We start from the raw sequence: 21,946 nt of genomic DNA, 5'->3' as shown, positions 1-21,946 counted from the left end.
GTTCTGGACTGTGTCAGTATATAATCATTATCTGTTGGCTAATGTTTAATTTAATCAGGATATTTGTAGCTGGCCATGAGTACAGATCCTGTTTGAGAACTATAAAACTTGTTCGATCAAATAACAGCTAACATACAATTTATGTAACATGATACGTACCTGGTTTTAAGCATATCAAATGTCTGTAGCCTGCTTAAAATTTGTGATTTTTGCCTAAATCAGAGCTCTTGACTTAAAATTATTAGTCATGTGTTATAAATATGTTGAATTGAGTGAATTCATTGTACAACAGAGATTTTGTAAATGTGTATAAATGTGTATATAGACATGTATGCATATAGATAAATACATACATACATACAGTTGAGGTCAAAAGTTTGCATACACCTTGCAGAATCTGCTAAATGTTTATTATTTTACCAAAATAAGAGGAATCTTATAAAATGCGTGTTCAATTTTTAAGTACTGACCTGAATAAGATATTTCACATAAAGACATTTACATATAGTCTACAAAAGAAAATAATAGCTGAATTTATGTTTCTTAATACTGTGTTGTTACCTGAATGATCCACAGCTGTTTTTTTTCCTTCAGGTCCCACAGTTTTTTGGGGGTTTTTCTGCATTTTTGTGTATTTGAACCCTTTCCAACAATGACTGTATGATTTTGAGATCCATCTTTTCACCCTGAGGGCAACTGACAGACTCATATGCAACTATTACAGAAGGTTCAAACACTCACTGATGCTTTAGAAGGAAAAATGATGCATTAAGAGCTAGGGGTGTAAACTTTTGAACAAAATGAAGACGTGTACATTTTTCTTATTTTGACTAAATATCATATTTTGTTTTCATTTAGTAATGCCCTTCGGAAGCTAGTGAAGATACTTACACTTCCCAGAAGACAAAATAAGTTACATTTACCCTGATCTTCAAATTCAAAAAGTTTTCACCCCCTGGCTTTTAATGCATTGTGTTTCCTCTGAAGCATCAGTGAGCGTTTGAACCTTCTGTAATAGTTGCATACGACTCCCTTATGAACAACTATCACTAAACAAAAAACAACAACAACACAGCTGCGGATTATTCAGGTGACAACACAGTATCAAGAATCAAGAGTATGTAAACTTTTGAACAGGGTCATTTTTATAAATTCAGCTTTGATTTTTTTTCTTGTGGACTATATGTAAACATCTATTATGTGAAATATCTTATTCAGGTCAGTACTAAATAAAAAATAACATGAATTTTGTATGATCCCTGTTATTTTGGTTAAATAATTAACATTTTGCAAGGTGTATGTAAACTTTTGACCTCAACTGTACATACATACATACATAGACAGTCACATTTATTTTCAGTAGTAATCCATGAAAAAGATGACATTTGTTTTGCTCTATACATTGCTACACAACTGACAACAGACTATTGACCTTTTTTGCCTGTGAAATTCTAAAGAAAAGTTTCTAATGTGACCATACCTTTAGACAGAATTTTTTGACATCAGTGACTTATTTAAAGAGGTAAAATTCCTGAATTCCTTCTAGGTGATAGTAGGCAGCATTTTTGAAGTGCTTTGGGGGTTCTTCAGACCTGGCACATCCTTTGGGATCAGCGTTCTGCGTGCCTTGCGGTTGTTGAGAATTTTTAAGATCACAAAGTAAGTGCAAGCTTGCCTGAAAATAACAGCCTCTTGGGGTTATTTGCTTCTTGCAAAGGCAGTAATCTATTTATTGACTTGTGATATCTTTGCTCAGTTCTGGATGTCCCTATTTTGAACTCAGAGATGCTGTATTTATGTGTTTTTAAGGTACTGGGCATCCTTGAGAAACCTGGTTGTGTCTCTGATGAACTCCATGAAGTCCATTATCAGTTTGCTCTTCCTGCTTTTCCTCTTCATTGTGGTATTTGCTCTTCTGGGCATGCAGCTCTTTGGTGGAAGGTAATATCTTATCAGTCAAAGTACAGACAACGCCTGTAGACATAGTTTTAAATTTGAATTTATGACTGAAATTATCTGAACGCTACACCTGAGGTTAGGAGCTTCTCTTCATGTCATTTGCAATAATAATATTAAGTCCTCAGCTTGCTTTAATCTTGACTCAGCAATAAAGTGTTTAGTCCATATCAAACATGGCATTAAATTTATCAAAAAAATGTTTGGCGTGGAACTATAACTCTATGTGACAGGTGTAGCAAGACAATAGAAAATAGATCAGGTTCAACCAGTAGGTGAAAAGCAAATAATCTATTATTCAATAACCTGGTCAGACACATATTGAATACAATGACTTGCTAAGAGATGATTTTTTTTGTCTCTCTCTCTTTACAGGTTTATCTTTGAAGACTACACACCCACTAATTTTGACACTTTTCCAGCAGCCATCATGACAGTGTTTCAAGTAAGACTCCTCCCAGTTGTAATCTGAGAATAATGTAAGACTCCGGATCTTTCTTGGTAAAAAATGGCTAAGACAGAAGGCTTATTAATTAGAACAAGATTTAATTGCACAGATAGAGGAAATTAGAATCAGAGCACAGAACAAAACAAAATCTGTCTTCTCTTTATAATAATGAAAATGAATAAATATACACAGTTCCTGCACACTTTTAGGCCCCAAATACATTTTTGTAGATTGTAGATTTTGTTTCTCAAGCAAATTTGTGGGAAAATCAGGGGAATTCCTGAAGAATGAAATTTGGTAAAATATGTTTTTGGTATCCCATTGGTAGCTGAATGGATAATCAAATTAGCTAATATATTTAATAAACAGACATGCAAGGGGAAGCGTTTGTCAAATTATTCTGATGAAATATGGGAAGCTCTCTGTGAAGTTATTCAGATGCAGGTTCCACATGGGCCTGAAATAAGTTCACTGTTTTTCTAGATTCTCACTGGTGAGGACTGGAATGAAGTCATGTACAATGGCATTCGGTCTCAGGGTGGCGTGAAGTCTGGGATGTGGTCGTCTGTCTACTTCATTGTTCTGACTCTGTTTGGAAATTGTATCCTACATTTATTCTTTCTCTATCCGTGACCAGCAATATTTAGTGTGTGTGTGTGTGTGTATATATATATATATATATATATATATATATATGCACGGTTCAAGCACGAATAAAACTGCGAGCATGCGTGTCAGTGATAGACATCAGTAATGTTGGTATCAGTGATACTCGCCTTCAGTCAAGAAATTATTAACAAATATTCAAAATATATTGTCTTTATGTTGTTTCTACATTAATTTGAAGATTTAATGTGATATTATTGCAATATGTAAGTATATTTAAAAATGTTAGGTGGGATTAATTGGTAATTTTTTTAATCGATTGACAGCATTAATATATATACAGTTGAAGTCAAAAGTTTACATACACCTTGCAGAATCTGCATGATGTTAATATATTACCAAAATAAGAGGGATCATACATGATTGTTATTTTATTTTATCATACATGCATGTTATTTTTTATTTAGTACTGAGAAAGTAAGAATAATAAAATAATAGTTGAATTTCTAAAATGATCACATTTAAAAGTTTACATACACTTGATTCTTAGTACTGTGTTGTTACCTGAATGATCCACAGCTGTGTTTTTTCTTTTGTGTTTTTTTTTGAGTGCCTTGTTTGTCTTGAGCAGTTAAACTGCTTGCTGTTTATCAAAAAAAGTCTTCAGGTCCCAGAAATTCTTTGGTTTTTCAGCATGTTTGTGTATTTGAACCCTTTCCAACAATGACTGTATGATTTTGAGATCCATATTTTCACACTGAGGACAACTGAGGGACTCATATGCAACTATTACAGAAGGTTCAAATGCTACTGATGCTCCAGAAGGAAACACGATGCATTAAAAAACTTTTAACATGTAAGCATCTTTTGTAGCTTCTGAAGGGCAGTACAAAATGAAAAAAAAAATATATATAAGGCAATATTTAGGCAAAATAAGAAAAATGTACACATCTTCATTGTGTTCAAAAGTTTACACCCCTGGCTCTTAATGAATCGTTTTTCCTTCTAAAGCATCAGTGAGTGTTTGAACCTTCTGTAATATTTGCATACGAGTCCATCAGTTGTCCTCAGTGTGAAAAGATGAATCTCAAAATCATACAGTCATTGTTGAAAAGGGTTCAATAATACTCAAAAATGATGAAAAAACAAAGAATTTGTTGGACCGGAAGGATTTTTCTGAAGAGCAGTGGGCAGTTTAACTGTTCGGGACAAATAAGGGACTCATGAACAACCATCACTAAACAAAAAACACATCTGTGGATCATTCAGGTAACAACACAGTATTAAAAATAATGTGTATGTAAACCACTGAACGGGGTAATTATTATTTTCTCTTGTGGACTATATGTAAACATCTTCTATGTGAAATATCTTACTCAGGTCAGTACTAAATAAAAACAACATGCATTTTGTATGATCACTCTTATTTTGGTAAAATAATTAACATTTTGCAGATTCTTTTGACGTGTATATATACGCACACACACAATATTAAACAATATAGTGTATTTGAAAGCTTTGAAAATATGAGGATGTGGCTGTTTTATTCATTTGAACATTTCAACTGTTGAAGTGTTCTATTACATTTTGGGAGTTCAGCTTGTAAATGTTTTAAAAAATCATCGATATTCCTCAGGTTTTCACTGAAGGTCTTCATTAATTTTTAAGTCAACATGAAATCACAATCGATCCTATTTTCTTCTTAATACACATTGCTTTTCTTTCTATGCATGATTCACCACTACAGTTTTCTCTAAGGTTTTTCATCAAAATGTAACTTGCTTTGTTATTTGCCTGACATTGCTGAGCTTATAAGATTAGTGCATGTTGACTTGAAACTCAATGCTGATTTCATAATACTGTAGGTTGTGTTAAATCTGTCCTTCCTAGTTTTGGTGGTTATTGCTGTATAACTCATTGTTTTGAGCCAAAATCCTTGACAAAATGGTCAGATACACTGCTCAACGTCTTCTTGGCTATCGCTGTTGACAATTTGGCCAATGCCCAGGAGCTCACAAAGGTATATCCAGCAAGGTTCTTTTAGCTTCATATGCTGTAGGATTTGTAATGCAATTGTATAACGAAAAACGCCTTCTTGTTCCAAAGGACGAAGAGGAGGAGGAAGAGGCGTTTAATCAGAAACATGCCCTGCAGAAAGCCAAGGAGGTTGGGCCCATGTCCTCTTTCATGTGCTCAGAGTAAGTGAACCAAGTACACCCTTGCCTGCTCATTCGCCCTCTCACGAGAGATGCTAACATACCAACTAACACTACTAACACCAGTCTTATGTCTGAGATTTTTTAGTCTGGTTTCAGAGACATCTAAATTGGCATGTCTGCCAAGTATACCTGTAGGACCTCTGCAGCTTCGGTACCTGGCCAAATTGACCTAGATGCACAAGATAGTTTGAGTCTACAGGGGTATTGCTGTACGGTTGCCAGAGTATGTAAACAGTTGAAGTCTTTGCTTTTACAGATTTGTAACAGAGCTGTTGAGCATAAATACAGATATGGAAAAATTTGACCCAAGCAGAATTTATTCAATGGCGGGCCACAAAATTTTGCTTAAGGAGAAGAATTTAGAAACAGTAAAGAATAAGTATTACAACTTTGGGGGTTTTGCTTTCCTGGCTAGTTATGTGAGACCAACAAAATTGTTTACCATTGTTGAAGGCTGTACACAATGTTCTTTCAGTTGATTGCGTAGGGATTTTTGGGGCTCTTTATTCTCGAAGCACAATAATTTGCTTCAAAATCAACAGCAAATTGTCATAGCAACCGGCAAGCTTCCCAGCCTTTGCAGGGATGAGTCTATTATGTTGTCATAGAGACGACTTTGTTCCTATTAAAGGGAGAATTACAGAGTTTTGAATGCCTTTACACTGGTCAGCCTGGATATGTAGTCATATGTCATTACCTAAGAACAGAAGAGGCATCCAGCTAGCCTTAATTTTAAAGCACAAAGAGAGTCTGATGGCTAAAAAGGAAGGTTAACTCACAGATGATAGTTTCTATACACAGATGCATCTTTCTGTGATTTTGGGAATTTAACACTGCATGGATGTGATGTCAGACTCCTGGAGTTGAGCATGTGCAAGTTGGGATGACCAGTCATAGTATGTCCTCAACATTACAATCCAATCACCTTTACATCTCTTGATTGATCATAGATGCTTTAGAAGCGATTTTTTTCTTTTCATTAATAGCACAATACATTTAGTGACTTGAGTGAGTTTTGGATGCTGATTTTAAAGCGGTTATATATCACGAAAGTCCCCGTAAGCATGGATTCACCTCTGCTAACATGCTATTTCATGCTGGAGGTGCTTCCTAAACCCAAAACGTTATGTGACTAAAAGGGAAAAAGTCAAGTGTGAAGTTTTCAGTCAAGAAATGTAAAAGCAGGGTCCAAAATAACTTGTTGCCACACCTGCCTCTGGCAAGTAATGTGAGAAAAATGATACATGAGTGTGTATGTGTATATATGTGTGTGTGTGTTTTACATAAACATGATGAGTTTTGTCAAAACTATTTGCTCTGGAAGAAATAATAGAAAATTGACCAGAGTATGTGAGCGGAGCGGTGTGATTTTGAACGGAGTGAGGAGCGGATTTTTTAAAAGCCGGACCGTCGTGGTTTTCACTCGCTCCAAGAGCGCTCCACTACCACTCCATCACAAGTACAATTCATGCCAGTGGCCCGTAATAAAACTGCATATTTAGCAAGAACTCACATGTTAAACATAGTCAGCTAGCTTGATATAAATGGATCACTGAGATCAGAAAGAATGTGAAGATTATAATGACAGCAGTATACATGAGGGGGAGGTTTAGGAGGATAGTTGTCGAGGAGTTTGTTTGAAAAGCATGATTTAAACGGGTATAGATGATACTTTTTAATGCTGACAACCACGTAATAATTGTAGGAAAATAGTTTGCACACTAGTGGTCCAATAAGCCACAAAACGTCTCTCCTAGTGTTTTATTTTGTTTTATTTTATTGTAATATTGTAAATGTTATGTGATATTTCAAAACGGTGTTCCTAATCAGCAGAGCAAGGAGTGGAGCAGGGAGTGGGAAATGGTGAACCTGGAGCGGAGCTTGAGCAGAGTGATTATTTAATGCTTGGAGCGCGGAGGGGAAATTGTTTCCGCTCACATACTCTGATATTGACTGCCTGTCAGATTTACCCAAAACAAATTATATTTCATGTTTAACCACTATAGAGTCACTCAAAGATCTGGGCAAGGTGAGGTGCTCTCGGGCGGATTCATGAGCACTGAATGGCTGCAGACGCACTGGAGCTCACATGTCCGAAAACGCAGACGCAGATTTTCAGATACACATTATTTTTTTAACAAACTGCATATATGAAGTCCAAACAAGTACATTCTCACCTGAAAACCTCTTAAAACTCAATTCCGTGACACAAACACCGTAGTATTTATAAAATGATACTGGATTTGGGCATCCAGTATCAGAAGTACCACAGGCGGAGTGATACGATTACAGTAAAACGGCTGTTGGAGTGCAGATAACACGCTAATATCACTCTCTTATCAGCCAATCAGATTAAAGGAGCAGAAAGAACTGTTGTGTAAATAAATACAAAAATATATATGTTAGGGATGTAATGATACATGTATTCGTACCGAACCGTCACGGCCATCTTGGTTCGGTGCATGAGGCCTTACAACGAATACAGACAATTTACCCTCACTCCAGAAGGGGGCGCCCGCAGTAATGCAACGCTGTTTGATAACCGCCAGCAGAAGAACAGTGAATGCCAGGAGTTGCGCACTTGAAAACACAGCCCACTAGACAGTGAACATGTACTGATTCCAATGCGTCTTTAAAGTATAACGTTACTTTAAAGGCTTGCACATTCAACTGTTTGCAAAATGGAGCTTTGTGCTTTTGTATCCTACTTCTCTCATTCGGCACAAATCCAAATATTCCATAGTATTACCATATTTGTGATGCATCCAAATGCTAAACTATTGTTTATTATGTAAATTATAGACTTTGTACGGTGACACGGTGAGGCGGGCGTGCTGATGTTTGGTTCACGGTGTTTTATTTTGATAAAGTAACTTACCAACTGCGCTGTCAAGTTAGCAATGCTAGAAGCCTGGAACTGATATGTTTTGTGTTTGTGTGCACCGGCGCAATTACTTCAATTTTCCTCATACCAGCAAAATCAACTTAAACAAAAACCAAACAGAATGTCGCTTTCTTCCATTTGAGTTTCCTTTCTGACATAAAACTGAACTGAAACTCAGCAAATATAGGCTATGTTACGTGTCGCACATTTTTTCCCCTGTCTATCAGTTAACTAAATTAAATATATTTCAAGTATTTATTCCTTGTATGTATGTACTTCAGATTTCGTAGCCTATATATAACATTAATTTGATATAATATTTAGTATTTTCACATGTAGGTGGAAAAAAAAATTAATTTGTAGTACTGTCTGTTTAAAATAAATGTAAAGAAACCTAGCATAGTAGATTTGGATTTTTTTTTCTGTTGTACCGAAATCGTATCGAACCGTGACCCTCAAATCAAGGTACGTACCGAACCGTGACTATACAGATTTCACAATACGATTTTCTCATGATATTTTTTTTTAACAAAATTAATTACGTTTAGGACAAATTGTAAATGAAAAGGTGTCCTTTTATTATTTCTGTGCCCTTTTCATTGAAAATTGGAGGCAACCACTGCATTTTAATCACAGTTCAAACAAAGATCCAGCATACATGCAGCATGAGCAGTTTTTGAATTAAATTAGATTGTGTAATTTCAAAATGTGAAGCAAAAACAGAACGGTTAATCTTTTTTTTGTGAAACTAAACTATATAAAACATCTGAATAAAACAGCAAACAGACACAAATTCACTCTCTGACAGCAGGTGGCGCTTATGGAACAGAGGCAATATAGCATTTTTTGTTTACCGTTGTAAACAAAGCAGTGCTTCTCTTAAGGCAGTTGCACACCGGACGAGAAGCACAGTGCCACGTCACGGCGCATCTAGAACAACTTGTACAAGAAGTACAACACTGGGCGCCACGGACAGAAGCTGAATGGCATTGCCGGTGTGCGTACACTCAGAAAATAATGTGTTTGAATTTTAAAGACGTGGAGCAATGCGATGAATGGTGCTGTGCTTCTCGTTCAGTGTGTGACCGCCTTTATAAACACTTTAATATGCATTATACAGGGGAAGATAAAAAGAAAATGAAGAGTTTTTAATTTTTCTGCATTCCAGGTAATATCAATCAAACTGCAGTTGGGATGTTTTGATTACATAGTAGTAACTCAAAAAAATACAGATACACAATAAAACACAATAAAACCACGATACCACAATAAAAAAAAAAAACATGATTTATGAAAATTAATAAAAACTGAGTTATCTTTTTTTTAAATGAACTCTTCAAATGCCATCTAAACTTTCCTGAAGACAGTCAGTTCCCCTCAGAGATACATTCATATAAACCCCTGCCCCAAAATGTATCACAGTTCTTTTAACATATCATCTGACTTGAATCGTTGCTTATTTTTATCGATTTTCAACTGGCTTGTTACGTGCATCGTTACATCCCTAATGATGATTGATTTCTTTAGCTGTTTTCCTGGCCTGTTATTGGCAAATAGCACAGCAACATCTTGTGTCATTTACAGTATCATGTAGAAGATGAGTCAGTGTTCATCTCGCTGTGAAACTGCACCTGTCATGAATACGTTAAGCTACGTTGTGATTTTCTTTCCATTGTATTATTTTGGTAGCTTAATGGGAGGAATATTGTATCGCCACATGGTGTTCTGGTGAAAAAATCCTCCTAGATAAACTTCTAATGCTACGTTTCCCACTGTGATTAAAGTCAGATAATTTCAGTACAATGTTTTAAAATAGAAAGATGTAAACTTTCTTTTACATCTGTTACATCATTCTTACAGTTTAAGTTGAATTGCAACATAATACATAATTTCTTATAGTTGCTAGCCAATGGCAAATTTGATTTACTCAAATCCATTTTTATTCTCATTTGGTGCTTGGCAAGTGTTATATTTGGACCCTGTGAAAACATTTGTTAATATATATATATATATATATATATATATACTTTTTAATGGAGCATGCTCGCAATTTGAAATAACTAATAGCCTATGTTTGTCATGAGTGTCATTGTATAGAAAAGAGGCTTTACTGTCATTATTGAACGATGAGAAACTAATACAATACTTGTTCGCTAGACAATTACTGAAAACAAAACCAAACAATCAACATTCTGTATGAGGCAATGGAGGCCATGCCTTTGTCAGAATAAATTGGTATGATGTGAATACCACAGGGTCTCTTCTCTACTGCATTTTGGGAGATAATGTGAGAGCTGGTTGTCAGTGAACTCAGACTGGAAATTGTGGCCTGTGGCATTTGGATCTTGCATGTTTACTTCAAAGTTTTAAAAAAGGCTGTTGCAGCATGTCCGAAACTGCTTGATGAGAACTGGGAAATGAATGCATGCCTTCAGCTAGCATGACAACTATGGACGTCATCCCTGGGAAATGCATATGTATGACCAGTTGACTACTAAAGAAATGAATCAGGGTGCTCTCTCTTTCTGATATTGTGTGCTTATGCATATGGATCCCATTTATATATGTCTTATATCTGTGCCATGTTTCTTACTGTCTCAGCATTTCAAAATGTTCCAGAATACTGTATTTGTTGCTTCTTATCTAATATAATTACCATCATGTTGTCATGTGACGCTTTGCTGCCCTGCTACGCAGCCCAAAATTTTTATTTTTTTTTTACACTTAGTGTAACTTTAGTATAGTATCATATATAGTATAAAACTAAATGTTAAAATGTTAAATGTAAAAAAACGGAAAAAAAAAGAAAAGAAATACAACTAAAAAAACAGTATTTGTCTTAACTTTAGTCAGTGACCTTTTTGGGCTGTGATGCTTGGCTTGTTTTGTCCTTGTTCTCGAAAGCACTAATGTCTTGTTTTCAACCAATCGCTCATTGATTACACGGACCACACAAGAGTACAAGTACCAGTAAGTAATAGTCTGTTTATTTCAATTTTAACATTCAGCACCGCCTAATTTATCTATCTGGGTGAAGCTTTCTGTTCCACCATCTTTATCAAATGTCTGATTTCACATTTTCAAGTCTGATCTTTGGTTGGAATTTGATTTGTCAGTTTCCTGCAATGATATTTCCTGCACTCTATTTTCTCTCTCCATTCTGAGTCAACTCTATTTCCAGTTTTGCTGTTTCGTTTTTCACTTTGATATTGCAACTCTATCCAGTTGTTTTCCATCTCTGCTGTCCTTACTAGCTGGACCATGAATTCCAGTCACACAAAAATACAAAGGCATGAAAACAAAATTTATGGACCCTTTCTACCACGTGTTGCAGAGTACTTGTTAACAGCAGTCTGTTAAATATTTTGCCCACAGATACTTCAATTCTCATATTCAGCTACCCTGCTGACTTGACCAGTACACCTGGTCACCATGATGATGTTTTTTTATGAAGGTGTCCTATGTATTTCTTAACTAGTACGATGTTTTTGGTAAACCAGCTGCCAACTGAATGGTCTAAGCCAGTGGTTCTCGAGTGGTGAGTCGCAGGTTTGCTCGGGTAAACACATTATGTACAGTCATTGCCAAAAATATCGGCACCCTTGCAAATCTTTCAGAAAATGCAACACTTCTCTGAGAAAATTGTTACAATTGCAAATTTTTTGGTATTCAAGTGCTTATTGTTTTTGTTTGCACTGCAACAACGCAAAAAAACTGAGAAGAAAAGTCAAACTTGAGCAAATTTCACACAGAACTCAAAAATGGACTGGACAAAACTATTGGCACCTTGTCAAAATTGTAAAAAACAGTTGCTTTTCAAGCATGTGATGCTGCTGTAATTTGTATTTAGACACACCTGTGGCAAGTAACAGGTGTGGCCAATATAGTAATCACACTTGCAACCAGTTAAAATGGAGAAAAGTTGACTCAGCCCCAGTGTGTCACACTGAGCATGGAGAAAAGAAAGAAGTGTAGAGTTGTCTGTGGATTTGAGAGAAAAAAATTGTGGGAAAAACATGGACAGTCTCAAGGCTACAAATCCATCTCCAGAGATCTTAATGTTCTTGTATCCACTGTGCGCAATATCATCAAGAGGTTTACAGCCCATGGCATTGTAGCTAACCTCCCTGGACGTGGACAGAAGAGCAAAATTAATGAAAAATTACAACAAAGGATTGTTCGAATGGTGGATAAAAACCCTGATTAACTTCCAAACAAATTCAAGCTGATCTGCAGACACAGGGTACAACAGTGTCAGCTCACTATCCATCGCCATCTGAATGAAAAGGGACACTATGGTAGGAGACCTAGGAGGACACCACTGCATAAAAAAGCAAGACTGGAGTTTGCCAAAAGTCATGCGACAAAACCACAATCCTTCTGGGAGAACGTACTGTGGACAGATGAGACAAAAGTAGAGGTTTTGGTAATGGACATCTTTGCACTGTTTACAGAAAAAGAATGAGGCCTTCAAAGAAAAGAAAACAGTCCCTACAGTCAAACATGGTGGAGGTTCAAAGATGTTTTGGGTTGCTTTGCTGCTTCTGGCACTGGATGCCTTGACTGTGAGAACAGTATCATAAAATCTGATGATTACTAAAGAATTTTGGTAAAATTTTGTCAGAAATCTGCGTCTACACCAGAGGTGATGGAAGACCCAGCAGGACAATGACCCGAAACATACTTCAAAAAGCACTCAGAAATGGTTACAACCAAAGTGCTGGAGAGTTCTGAAATGGCCAACAATGAGTCCAGATCTGAATCCCATAGAACACCTGTGGAGAGATCTCAAAACAACAGTTGGGAGAAGGTGTCCTTCAAATCTAAATGACCTGGAGCAGTTTGCAAAAGAAGTGTGGTCCAAAATTCCAGTAGAGAGGTGTAAGAAACTCATTCATGGTTACAGGATGCGATTGATTTCAGTTATTTTTTCCAAAGGTGGTGCTACCAAATATTAAGTTAAGGGTGCCAATAATTTTGCCCAGTGCATTTTTTTGGTTCTGTGTGTATTAGATTTGACTTTTCTTCTCTGTTTTTTGTGTTGTTCCACAAAAAAACACATTTGCAACTGCAACAGTTTTCTGAGAGAAGGGCTGCATTTTCTGACAGAATTGCAAGGGTGCAGATATTTTTGGTCATGACTGTGTTTAAAATAGCAATATTAATAGGCTTATCAACAGTTAACAGGAATAAAATTTTGTTTTTGTCATCTGTCTAATCAAAATCATCTTAGGTGCAAGTTCATCTGTCACTTGGTAAAAGCTACCCAAGCATGGGCAGGTGTATTTTGAGGTTTTCAAATAAGTTTTTTAAAATCAAAGCAATTGGACAATCAAACAATAAACCAATGAATACATTTTGATCTTAAGGACATTTTTTGTTATTGTTTTTTTTATATGTTATACAGTTTTTTTTTTCTCTCATTTGATGTCTAATATAATAGTCCTAAAGCGAAACCAACTGAGAACCACTGGACTAAGTTTCAGAAGGGTAGAAAGGGTTTTGTTCTACTTACTAGTGATAATGTAAACAATTGTTGTGGCATGGCTGTTGAAACATTTAGTTTGCCATCCAGTCTTACTGTCTGTCCTCTCTCTTTTTCCTCAGGAGGAGGAGGAGGCCCTACCTGTACAGGAAGCGTGCAATTCACCGGAGCCGTGCGGCCTACTCCTTTGAGGATTCAGAGAGTCTGGCTGATGCTCGTCCACTCAATGCCTCTAACTCTTTCATGTCCAGGAGAGAGAGAAGGAGGAGACTGACCATGTCCGTTTGGGAGCAGAGGACCAGCCAGTTGCGCCGACACAGACAGATGTCCAGCCGCGAGATCCTTTTCAACAGCCCGAGTGAGGAGCACGACGGACCACCTGGCTGCCATCACCACAGAAAGCCTGGGATATCTCCGTCTAACAGCAAGCGCAGAGCCGTCGAGACCACCACCACCACCATGCCGGAGGGTAACTTAGAGCCACCCATGCCTATGGACATGCCCGTGGATGAGCAAGCTCTGTCCATTCCTATTCCTGAACCCCCTTTAGCTATTCCAATACCGGAGCCACCAATGCCTGTGGACGTATCCCTCCCTGAACCCCCAGTGACGCTGAACCTACCCCTAACAGAGCCGTCTGAATCAAAGACCTCACCTGAGGGCACTTTGGACATCAATAACCATTGCCCCAGACTGAATGGAAACAGACGGCAGCGGGCCGTCCGTAAGTACAGGCCTCCTGTGATGGGGGACACGCTGACCCCTGATATGGGGCCCAGGCCACGGCGTCCACGCCACCGTGAATGTCACATAGATGCCAGGGGTAAAGAGACACAGCAAGAAGACGGTGGTATTGACAGTAGAGAACAAAGGCCAGGGAACGAGGAAGATGAAAAGGATTCAAAGAACGATGGAGAGATCAGTCCAGATGGCAAAGTGCTTGAACAGAGGTGATTTGTTTAATTTTTACTTTTGATTTATATAATTGTATCAATTTATAATTTTAAAAGTTTGGGGGAAGTTTTTTTTATTTTTGGAAGAAATAAAAAGAATTACTTCACTTCCAGAATAAAAAAAAATCCTGTTAATTTACTCACCCCCATGTCATCCAAAATGTTCATGTCTTTCTTTCTTCATTTGAAAAGAAAAGGTTTTTGAGGAAAACATTCCAGGATTTTTCTCCATACAGTGGACTTCAATGGGGATCAACGGCTGCAGGTCCAAATTGCAGTTTTCAGGGCTCTACATGATCAAAGTGGAGGAATAAGGGTCTTATCTAACAAAACTATTGGTCATTTTCTAAAAAAATAATAAATATAGCTACAAGCAGCGATTATCGGGGTCCAAGCGCTTTAAGACATTTAAGCAAATTTGGAAAAATGGTCATTTGCCATTGAAACGTTTTTTTATGTTTATGACTGTTATAGCGTCAGCTGTGGTCCAATCCTCTTAAAGCTTTGCACGCTTGTTTAGAATCACTCGTCGCATGTGCTCAGAAGGTTTCGTGAAGTTTTGAGTTTTCCTTTAGGCTTTGTAGGATTTTGGGTAAACTCAGACAGGCCGCTTTTCTAAACAACCCCATTATAGCTTCCCAAGGGTAAATTTCAGTTCACAAAAGTAGGTTTTTTACATCTTAATTTTCAAATCAGTTAACAAACGATTTGATTGACAGTGGTGGTTCTAGAGGCAAAGTTTTCCAGAATGAGAAGTTCTACTGTATGATACAAATATATGCGTATGTGTGAAAAAACGTGCAATGTACAGTCATTTTGAAAAATGCGATAGCGCCCCCAAGTGGCCGATTTATTTCAAATTTCTGACAGACCTTTGGGGCCATGAGTCAAACAGGCCCACCAAGTTTTGTTCCGATCAGCCTCCGTTAATCTTGTCTAACGGGTGCTCAAAATTCGTCAGCCAGTGGCAGTCAAGTTTTTCAAGATATGCAGATGTCCATGTAGACACTTGTGGCACTTTGGACCAAGACCTTGCACACAGATTTTTATGTTGATAGGATGAATGGTTGCTCAGTTATGTTTTTTATTCCCCCTTATAGCGCCACCAAATGGCCAGGCGTCGCAATTTTTTTTCCCCCTGTGACCTCAGATTGAGCTCTTACATGGGTATTCTGAGTTTGGCGGAGATATCTCATTCCGTTCAGGGGTTATAGGCATTTTACTAAAAGTGGCCACGCCCCTTTCAAACGTTTTGGTGTCCCTTTGCGACATGAGTCACTTTTTTTGATAATTATTGATATTCACTCTCCAGAGAATCTTTCTGCACTGTTTTGGTTCCAGTCGGGTGAAAAACCTAGGACTAGTTTGCAAAAGTAGTTTTTGCAAAAATGTGAAATTTCTGCTCGTCTGGAATCATTTTTTGTTCTGGAATCATTTTTTGTTCTGGATGTGAACTTATTCTTTAATACTTTTATTTAGCAAGGACAAATTACATTTAAAAGACATTTATGATGTGAATGTTTGAAAACATACTGTTCTTATGAACTTTCTGTTTATCAAAAAACCTGGATGTATCATGGTGTATCATGGTTTCGATAAAAATATTAACCAGCACAACTGTTATCAAATTTAATAACAATAAATGTTTCTTGAGCACCAAATCAGCATATTAGAATAATTTCCCAAGGATCACTGAGCACTGAAGACTGGACACTGAAGACTGGAATAATGATGCTGAAATTTCAGCTTTGCCATGTAGAACAAATGTGAATGTCATGTTAACCACAGACCCTATTTTACTCATAAATCAAAAGCTGCTGTTCCAAAAACCAATTAGAATTTTGAAAGGAAACTAGCGAATTGGCCTTCCAGGTTAATCTACAAATTGACATCATGACTGAACAGCTCTATTCACATCACATCACGGTGACAGTTTACATTAATTTCACATATACCTATCTATTTTTAGTATTGTTAGTATTTAGTATTCTTTGTTGGAAGACTGGAGAGAGAAATTCTGCTGTTAACTTCTCCCCTTCCACAGGCAGAACAAACCAGACAACTCTGAATCATCAGAAACCAAACCAGCCAACTCCCCCCGCAAAAACCCACATCAGGACTCAGAACCTGCAACTCTACAGCTCACTGACAGCACACTCCAGCAGTCCCCACAGGCAACTTTGGGTGCCAGTGAGACCGATAATAACAACCACGGATGCTTGAATCAGGATAAGTCCTCCCTCAACACCAGCATCATGATAGAGGTCACCGACACTCATCCGTCCATGGAGCTGACCTCCATTACGGGTTTGAGCATCCCTGCACCTTTGATAATCCTACTGATAAGACCAGCTGGACTGATATGTTGTTGGTTGGTGCCGGACTGGTGCTGGTCTAGCTAGAGGAGACCAGCAGAATCAACCTGTTTACTAACAATGACATGGCCATTAATTAGCTTTTTCTGGTGATGTTAGTTATCTACTTAACGAGATGGTTCATCCAATAATGAAAATTCTGTCATCAGTTACTCGCCCTCATGACGTTCCAGCCCGTAAGACCTTCGTTCATCTTCAGAACACAAATTAAGATATTTTTGATGAAATCTGAGAGCTTTCTGACCCTGCATAGACAGCAACGGTACTACCACGTTTTCAAGGCCCAGAAAGGGATTAAGGACACAGATAAAATAGTCCATGTTACATCATTGGTTCAACTGTAATTTTATGAATTTTCTAAAACAAAACTAACTACTTGCTGTCTATGCAGGATCAGAATTTTCATTTTTAGATGAACTATAAAAAATTTTACAACAACTTTTAAAAAATCCTGATAGTGACACCACCATCCAAAAACATGACCAGCAATGCAAGTCTTCTCAGCAGGAAAAGTATACAAATACAAACTGATATTATTTTATTAAAATTTCTTCATTTTAGTACAATGTTTCACATACACCACAAAACTGTCTTACAGAGATATGTGCTGTAATCTACTCATTAGACACATACTGTTTCATAAACCTTCATAAATGAGTTCATCCTCATATTTGACATTACTTTGACTCCATTGTATTTCTAAAAAATGTAAAAAGGACAGTCTCGTATCTTTTTCATAACGATTTTTAGCAAATTAATTTTTTTCTCTTTTAAATATTCCAGTATATTCTATAGAAGATCTGCCTAATGTCTGCTTAATCCTTAATGTAATACAATATTATAATAATATAAGTATATCTACATATATTTATCTATGTAATATCTATGCAATATCTATATTAGTAATGTTGTGCAACAAGCTCCCAGTTGTCTTCATTGAATGAGTCACAATGAGTCATAAAAATAACAATAACTTTAGACATTAGATAGATGATCTGTCTATTTAAAATTTTTATATAGATTATATATATTTTTCTTTTTTTGTAGTAGCTATAATATTTGTTTTTATTTTATTTGACTTTTGTGCAACAAGCTCCCATCTGTCTTCTTTTCCTGAGTTACACTAACGTGAAATAAACATAAAAATCCATCATGTAAAGCTCCCAGTTTCTAATATATATTTGGATTTTACAGGTAATAGTAAAGATGTGGAGACCTCAAAGCCAGAGAAAGAAGAGGAAACCCCAGATGCACCAAAAGCCCCTCCACCTGTCAGCATGTTCATCTTCAAACCCAGCAACCCGTAAGGCTGAATGTTTATGGAGCCCCAGCTGCATACAATATTTTATAAATTTTTCTCACTTCATCTCTCTCTCTTTCTATTTTACATCTCTTTCACAGGGTCCGCAGGGCCTGCCACTATATTGTCAATCTTCGTTATTTCGAGATGTCAATCCTTCTTGTGATCGCCGCCAGCAGTATCGCCTTGGCTGCTGAAGACCCTGTCAATACTAATTCGGACAGGAACAAAGTAAGAATTCCCCTTCACCACCATATCTCAATTTTTCAATAATTGTGTATACAACAACCATATGTAAATAGTTCTACTACAGTTCTCAGATGGTCTGAATTGGAATTGCGTTTATATTTTATTAAGTGCTTGTAAGAAATAGTGCTGAGTGTCTTTAACTTTAATGAATGTATTTTTTGATATTTTTCATATTCTGCAATATGACAGGCTATATTTAAAACTACTGTAAACAGCTATATTCTTAAAGGGGTCATCGGATGCAAACTTCACTTTTACGTGTTGTTTGAACATTAATGTTGGCAGTGTATGTACAAATCTACCCTATAATGATAAAAATCCATGCAGTGGTTTTTAATTAATCTGTAAAAATAATATTCCCTTTTTCAAATCAAGCCATTCTCAGATGCCTGTCGTTGTGGCGTCACACAGACAGAGGCCGCTCCCACGATAGTTGATTGACATGAGCGTCTTACCTCAGATCAGCTATAACAGTCCGACCTCCATTGTTTCAATGCAGGAGCAGGGATGTAAATTAGACAAGAATATCTCCGATTGAGCGATTGAGGTGTTTTGTTGCTGGATGTAATAATGAACATAGGGGTCATCGTTTACTCCCGACATCTGAGCCGCTGAAGATGCAGTGGATTACATTTGTTTGTGAAGGGAATGCGCCTCCCGATCTACGTAAATGCGTCTATGTTCGCGCGAATCATTCGTGATCCAGCTTCACGTACAGCAGAAGTGAGTATAAGTGTTTTTTATGAATCTCTGCAATCGCCTTTCCTAATAACGTGCTAGTTAGCAAGTTTCGCGGCTAAATGTGTTAAATGCGGCTAAAGTAAACAGGCTCGTCTCTCCACAGAGAGAAGAGGGGGGCGGGGCGAGCAGAGCTCATTTGCATTTAAAGGAACAATCCCTCAATATAGGATGATTTTTGCAGAGCTCATTTTGACAAGGTAAAAAGGGTGTTGTTTTACACAACCATTGAGAATTTTTAACCAAAGTATAGTATAGATTTTTCATTAAGACCCTAAAGAATAGCATCAACTTGTGGAAAATGGGCATCCGATGACCCCTTCGAAGCTTTTACAATGCATGCAAATTTCATGACCTCATATTAAATGAGATACTAAATGGAATATTGTGCTTTAAACAATTAATTTTTCCCCTTAAAAGTAAATGCTGACCTGACGCTTTTCATATGCATGCATAGGAAATTGAATTTAAAAATGTTGATTAAAAAAAGACAACTACCCAGTGTCATTACAAATACAACATCTGTCTGTTAACAAATAAAAAAAGGGAAAGTATTCACATGTAAAATCTTTCATTTTTCACAATATAAATAAATACCCAGTAGATAGATGATTGAGTGTCTTTGGTTCTGATGATATTTTTCCCTGTCGGTCATGAAGTGTTTGGCATTGTTTCCGAGCTAATAGAAATGAGATTTTTGTTGCAGGTTTTAAATTTCCCTAGTGACAGCGCACCAGCTGTATGAAACCACAGCTAATTACATGCTAAGATTCTTCCAGTAATAGCTGATGAGATCTTGTGTGTATGTAAACAAATTACATAAACTATGTTCTAGATGTAGAAAACTGAGAAGCTGAAGAATGAGCCTCTTTCCCTTTCAGAAATGCACAGACTTATATTTAAATCTATAGAGTGAGGGTAACGTCAGTGCTGTGATGTCGTCAGTGGATCCATCACAAGAATAGCAACATTCTGGCTCGTTCAAATTTAGCAGTCAGCGGCAAACAATGCTAATGTCGCATAAGTCTCATGCATTTGCGTATTTGCTAATGCTGACGTTGGAATCCGTTTTGGATTATTGTCTTTATGTGTTATAGGTGCTGCGCTATTTTGATTATGTATTCACTGGTGTCTTCACATTTGAAATGATAATCAAGGTAAGTTGATGGATTGTGTATGTTCCTTAGTGTGTGCATATACTGTATATATAAATATGCTATGTATGTTTATGTTATCATATCTTTTTCAGATGATTGAGCAGGGTTTGCTCTTGCACGATGGCTCATATTTCCGTGACCTGTGGAACATTCTGGACTTCATAGTTGTTGTGGGAGCTCTGGTAGCCTTTGCTCTCACGTGAGTCAAATGAATTTAAATATGAGATATAACAAATTAAATTTTCCATTCTGTTGGTATATCTGAAAATGTTTATGAAGCTGTTTAGCTGCGTTGCTCAAATGTTTTGTTATTCATTTTCAAATTCCATTAATGCCGTGTGATAACTACATGACCTTTGTGAGAAAAAAAATTCAGGCATTTCAAAATCTTGACACGCATTGATGTTTGTTGATGCTCTCTTTTCTACGTTGTGAGTGTAAAGCATTTCTGTGTTCATTAAGAAGCTCTATGGTTCAGAATGCCTGTCTGTTTCTCATTTTTTTCTCTGTTGGTCTTCTTGTGGATTGTGGCTCACGGCATCTGGCAGGAATGTGATGGGGTAAAAACATTCTCTTGTCATTTTGCGCCATATAATGTGTGTGTGTGGTTGTATTTGTACATGAGAAATAAGGCAGTTTTTTTGATTGTGTAGTTATACATGTTTTCATCTTACGCAGAAGTAACACAGGAAGAGACATTAAAACCATCAAATCACTGCGTGTTCTCAGAGTATTGAGGCCTCTTAAGACTATTAAAAGACTTCCCAAACTTAAGGTATGTTAACATGAAAGCTTAAAAGTTTTGTTTGTTTTGAAAGAAATTAATTTTTATTCTTTATGGATGCATTAAATTGATCAAATGTGACCGTAAAGTGTTACAAAAGCGGTCTTGTGTGTGCGAGTGTTTAGTGTCTTGCAAAAGTATTCATACCCCTTCATTTTTTTCATGTTGTTTGCAGCCTTATGTTAAAATGCTTTAAATGACTTTTTTTCCACATCAATCTACACTCTATACACCATAATGCCGAAGCACAAAACAGGTTTGTAAAAAAGTAATTTAAAGCAGTTTAACATAAGGCTGCAACATAACAAAACGTGAAGAAAATTAAGGGGTATGAATACTTTCGCAAGGCACTGTAGGTACAAATGTTCTGTTGAATTGCAAGACTACTGGATTAGGCAATTAGTCAAATCCTTGACTATACGGACAGTGTGTGTTTATCTCATTTGAACTTGTTTATTTGACAAATGTGGTCAGCGAAGCAGCAGAATGAGATCAAATAAGAGGGAAAGTGATGAAACTCTCTTGCTATGTGTGAAAAGACTGCATCAGTATTTTCTGTTCCCAGTCCTCACACATGGGAACTCTCTCCAGTCTGACAGAACTCTCAGTGTGTATGTGTGTGTGTTTGTGTATGTACGAACGAGAGAGACATGGTGTAAGAGGTGGAGACAGAGCCAGCAATGTGTGGAAAAAAAGAGGCGAAGTGATAAAATGTGAGAGACAAATTTAAGAGACAGAAGGACAACTGTTTTTCCAAAGTAGAGCAAATTTCATTAGAGATTTAAGGGTTGC

General features: G+C 37.0%; 1 protein-coding gene across 7 annotated transcripts in view; it reads left to right on the top strand.

The window, feature by feature from the left end:
- LOC127169379 (voltage-dependent R-type calcium channel subunit alpha-1E) overlaps positions 1-21,946 on the top strand; it is a 173,987-nt gene that overhangs the window by 121,869 nt on the left and 30,172 nt on the right. For 6 of the 7 annotated variants that reach the window (XM_051116714.1, XM_051116712.1, XM_051116709.1 and 3 more), the window contains 13 exons: positions 1,547-1,659; positions 1,810-1,941; positions 2,332-2,401; positions 2,888-3,005; positions 4,963-5,030; positions 5,117-5,208; positions 13,721-14,548; positions 16,596-16,858; positions 18,121-18,229; positions 18,328-18,457; positions 20,311-20,370; positions 20,463-20,569; positions 21,049-21,145. In XM_051116714.1, coding sequence (XP_050972671.1) covers positions 1,547-1,659; positions 1,810-1,941; positions 2,332-2,401; positions 2,888-3,005; positions 4,963-5,030; positions 5,117-5,208; positions 13,721-14,548; positions 16,596-16,858; positions 18,121-18,229; positions 18,328-18,457; positions 20,311-20,370; positions 20,463-20,569; positions 21,049-21,145 — 2,187 coding nt within the window. The remainder of the gene's footprint in view (positions 1-1,546; positions 1,660-1,809; positions 1,942-2,331; positions 2,402-2,887; positions 3,006-4,962; positions 5,031-5,116; positions 5,209-13,720; positions 14,549-16,595; positions 16,859-18,120; positions 18,230-18,327; positions 18,458-20,310; positions 20,371-20,462; positions 20,570-21,048; positions 21,146-21,946) is intronic. The other variant, XM_051116713.1, reaches the window with a different exon arrangement.

The sequence above is a fragment of the Labeo rohita genome, chromosome 8 (assembly GCF_022985175.1).
Source record: "Labeo rohita strain BAU-BD-2019 chromosome 8, IGBB_LRoh.1.0, whole genome shotgun sequence".
Classification (NCBI taxonomy): Eukaryota; Metazoa; Chordata; class Actinopteri; order Cypriniformes; family Cyprinidae; genus Labeo; species Labeo rohita.
Note: the sequence above shows the minus strand (reverse complement) of the source record. Positions and strands in the feature narration are given on the sequence as shown.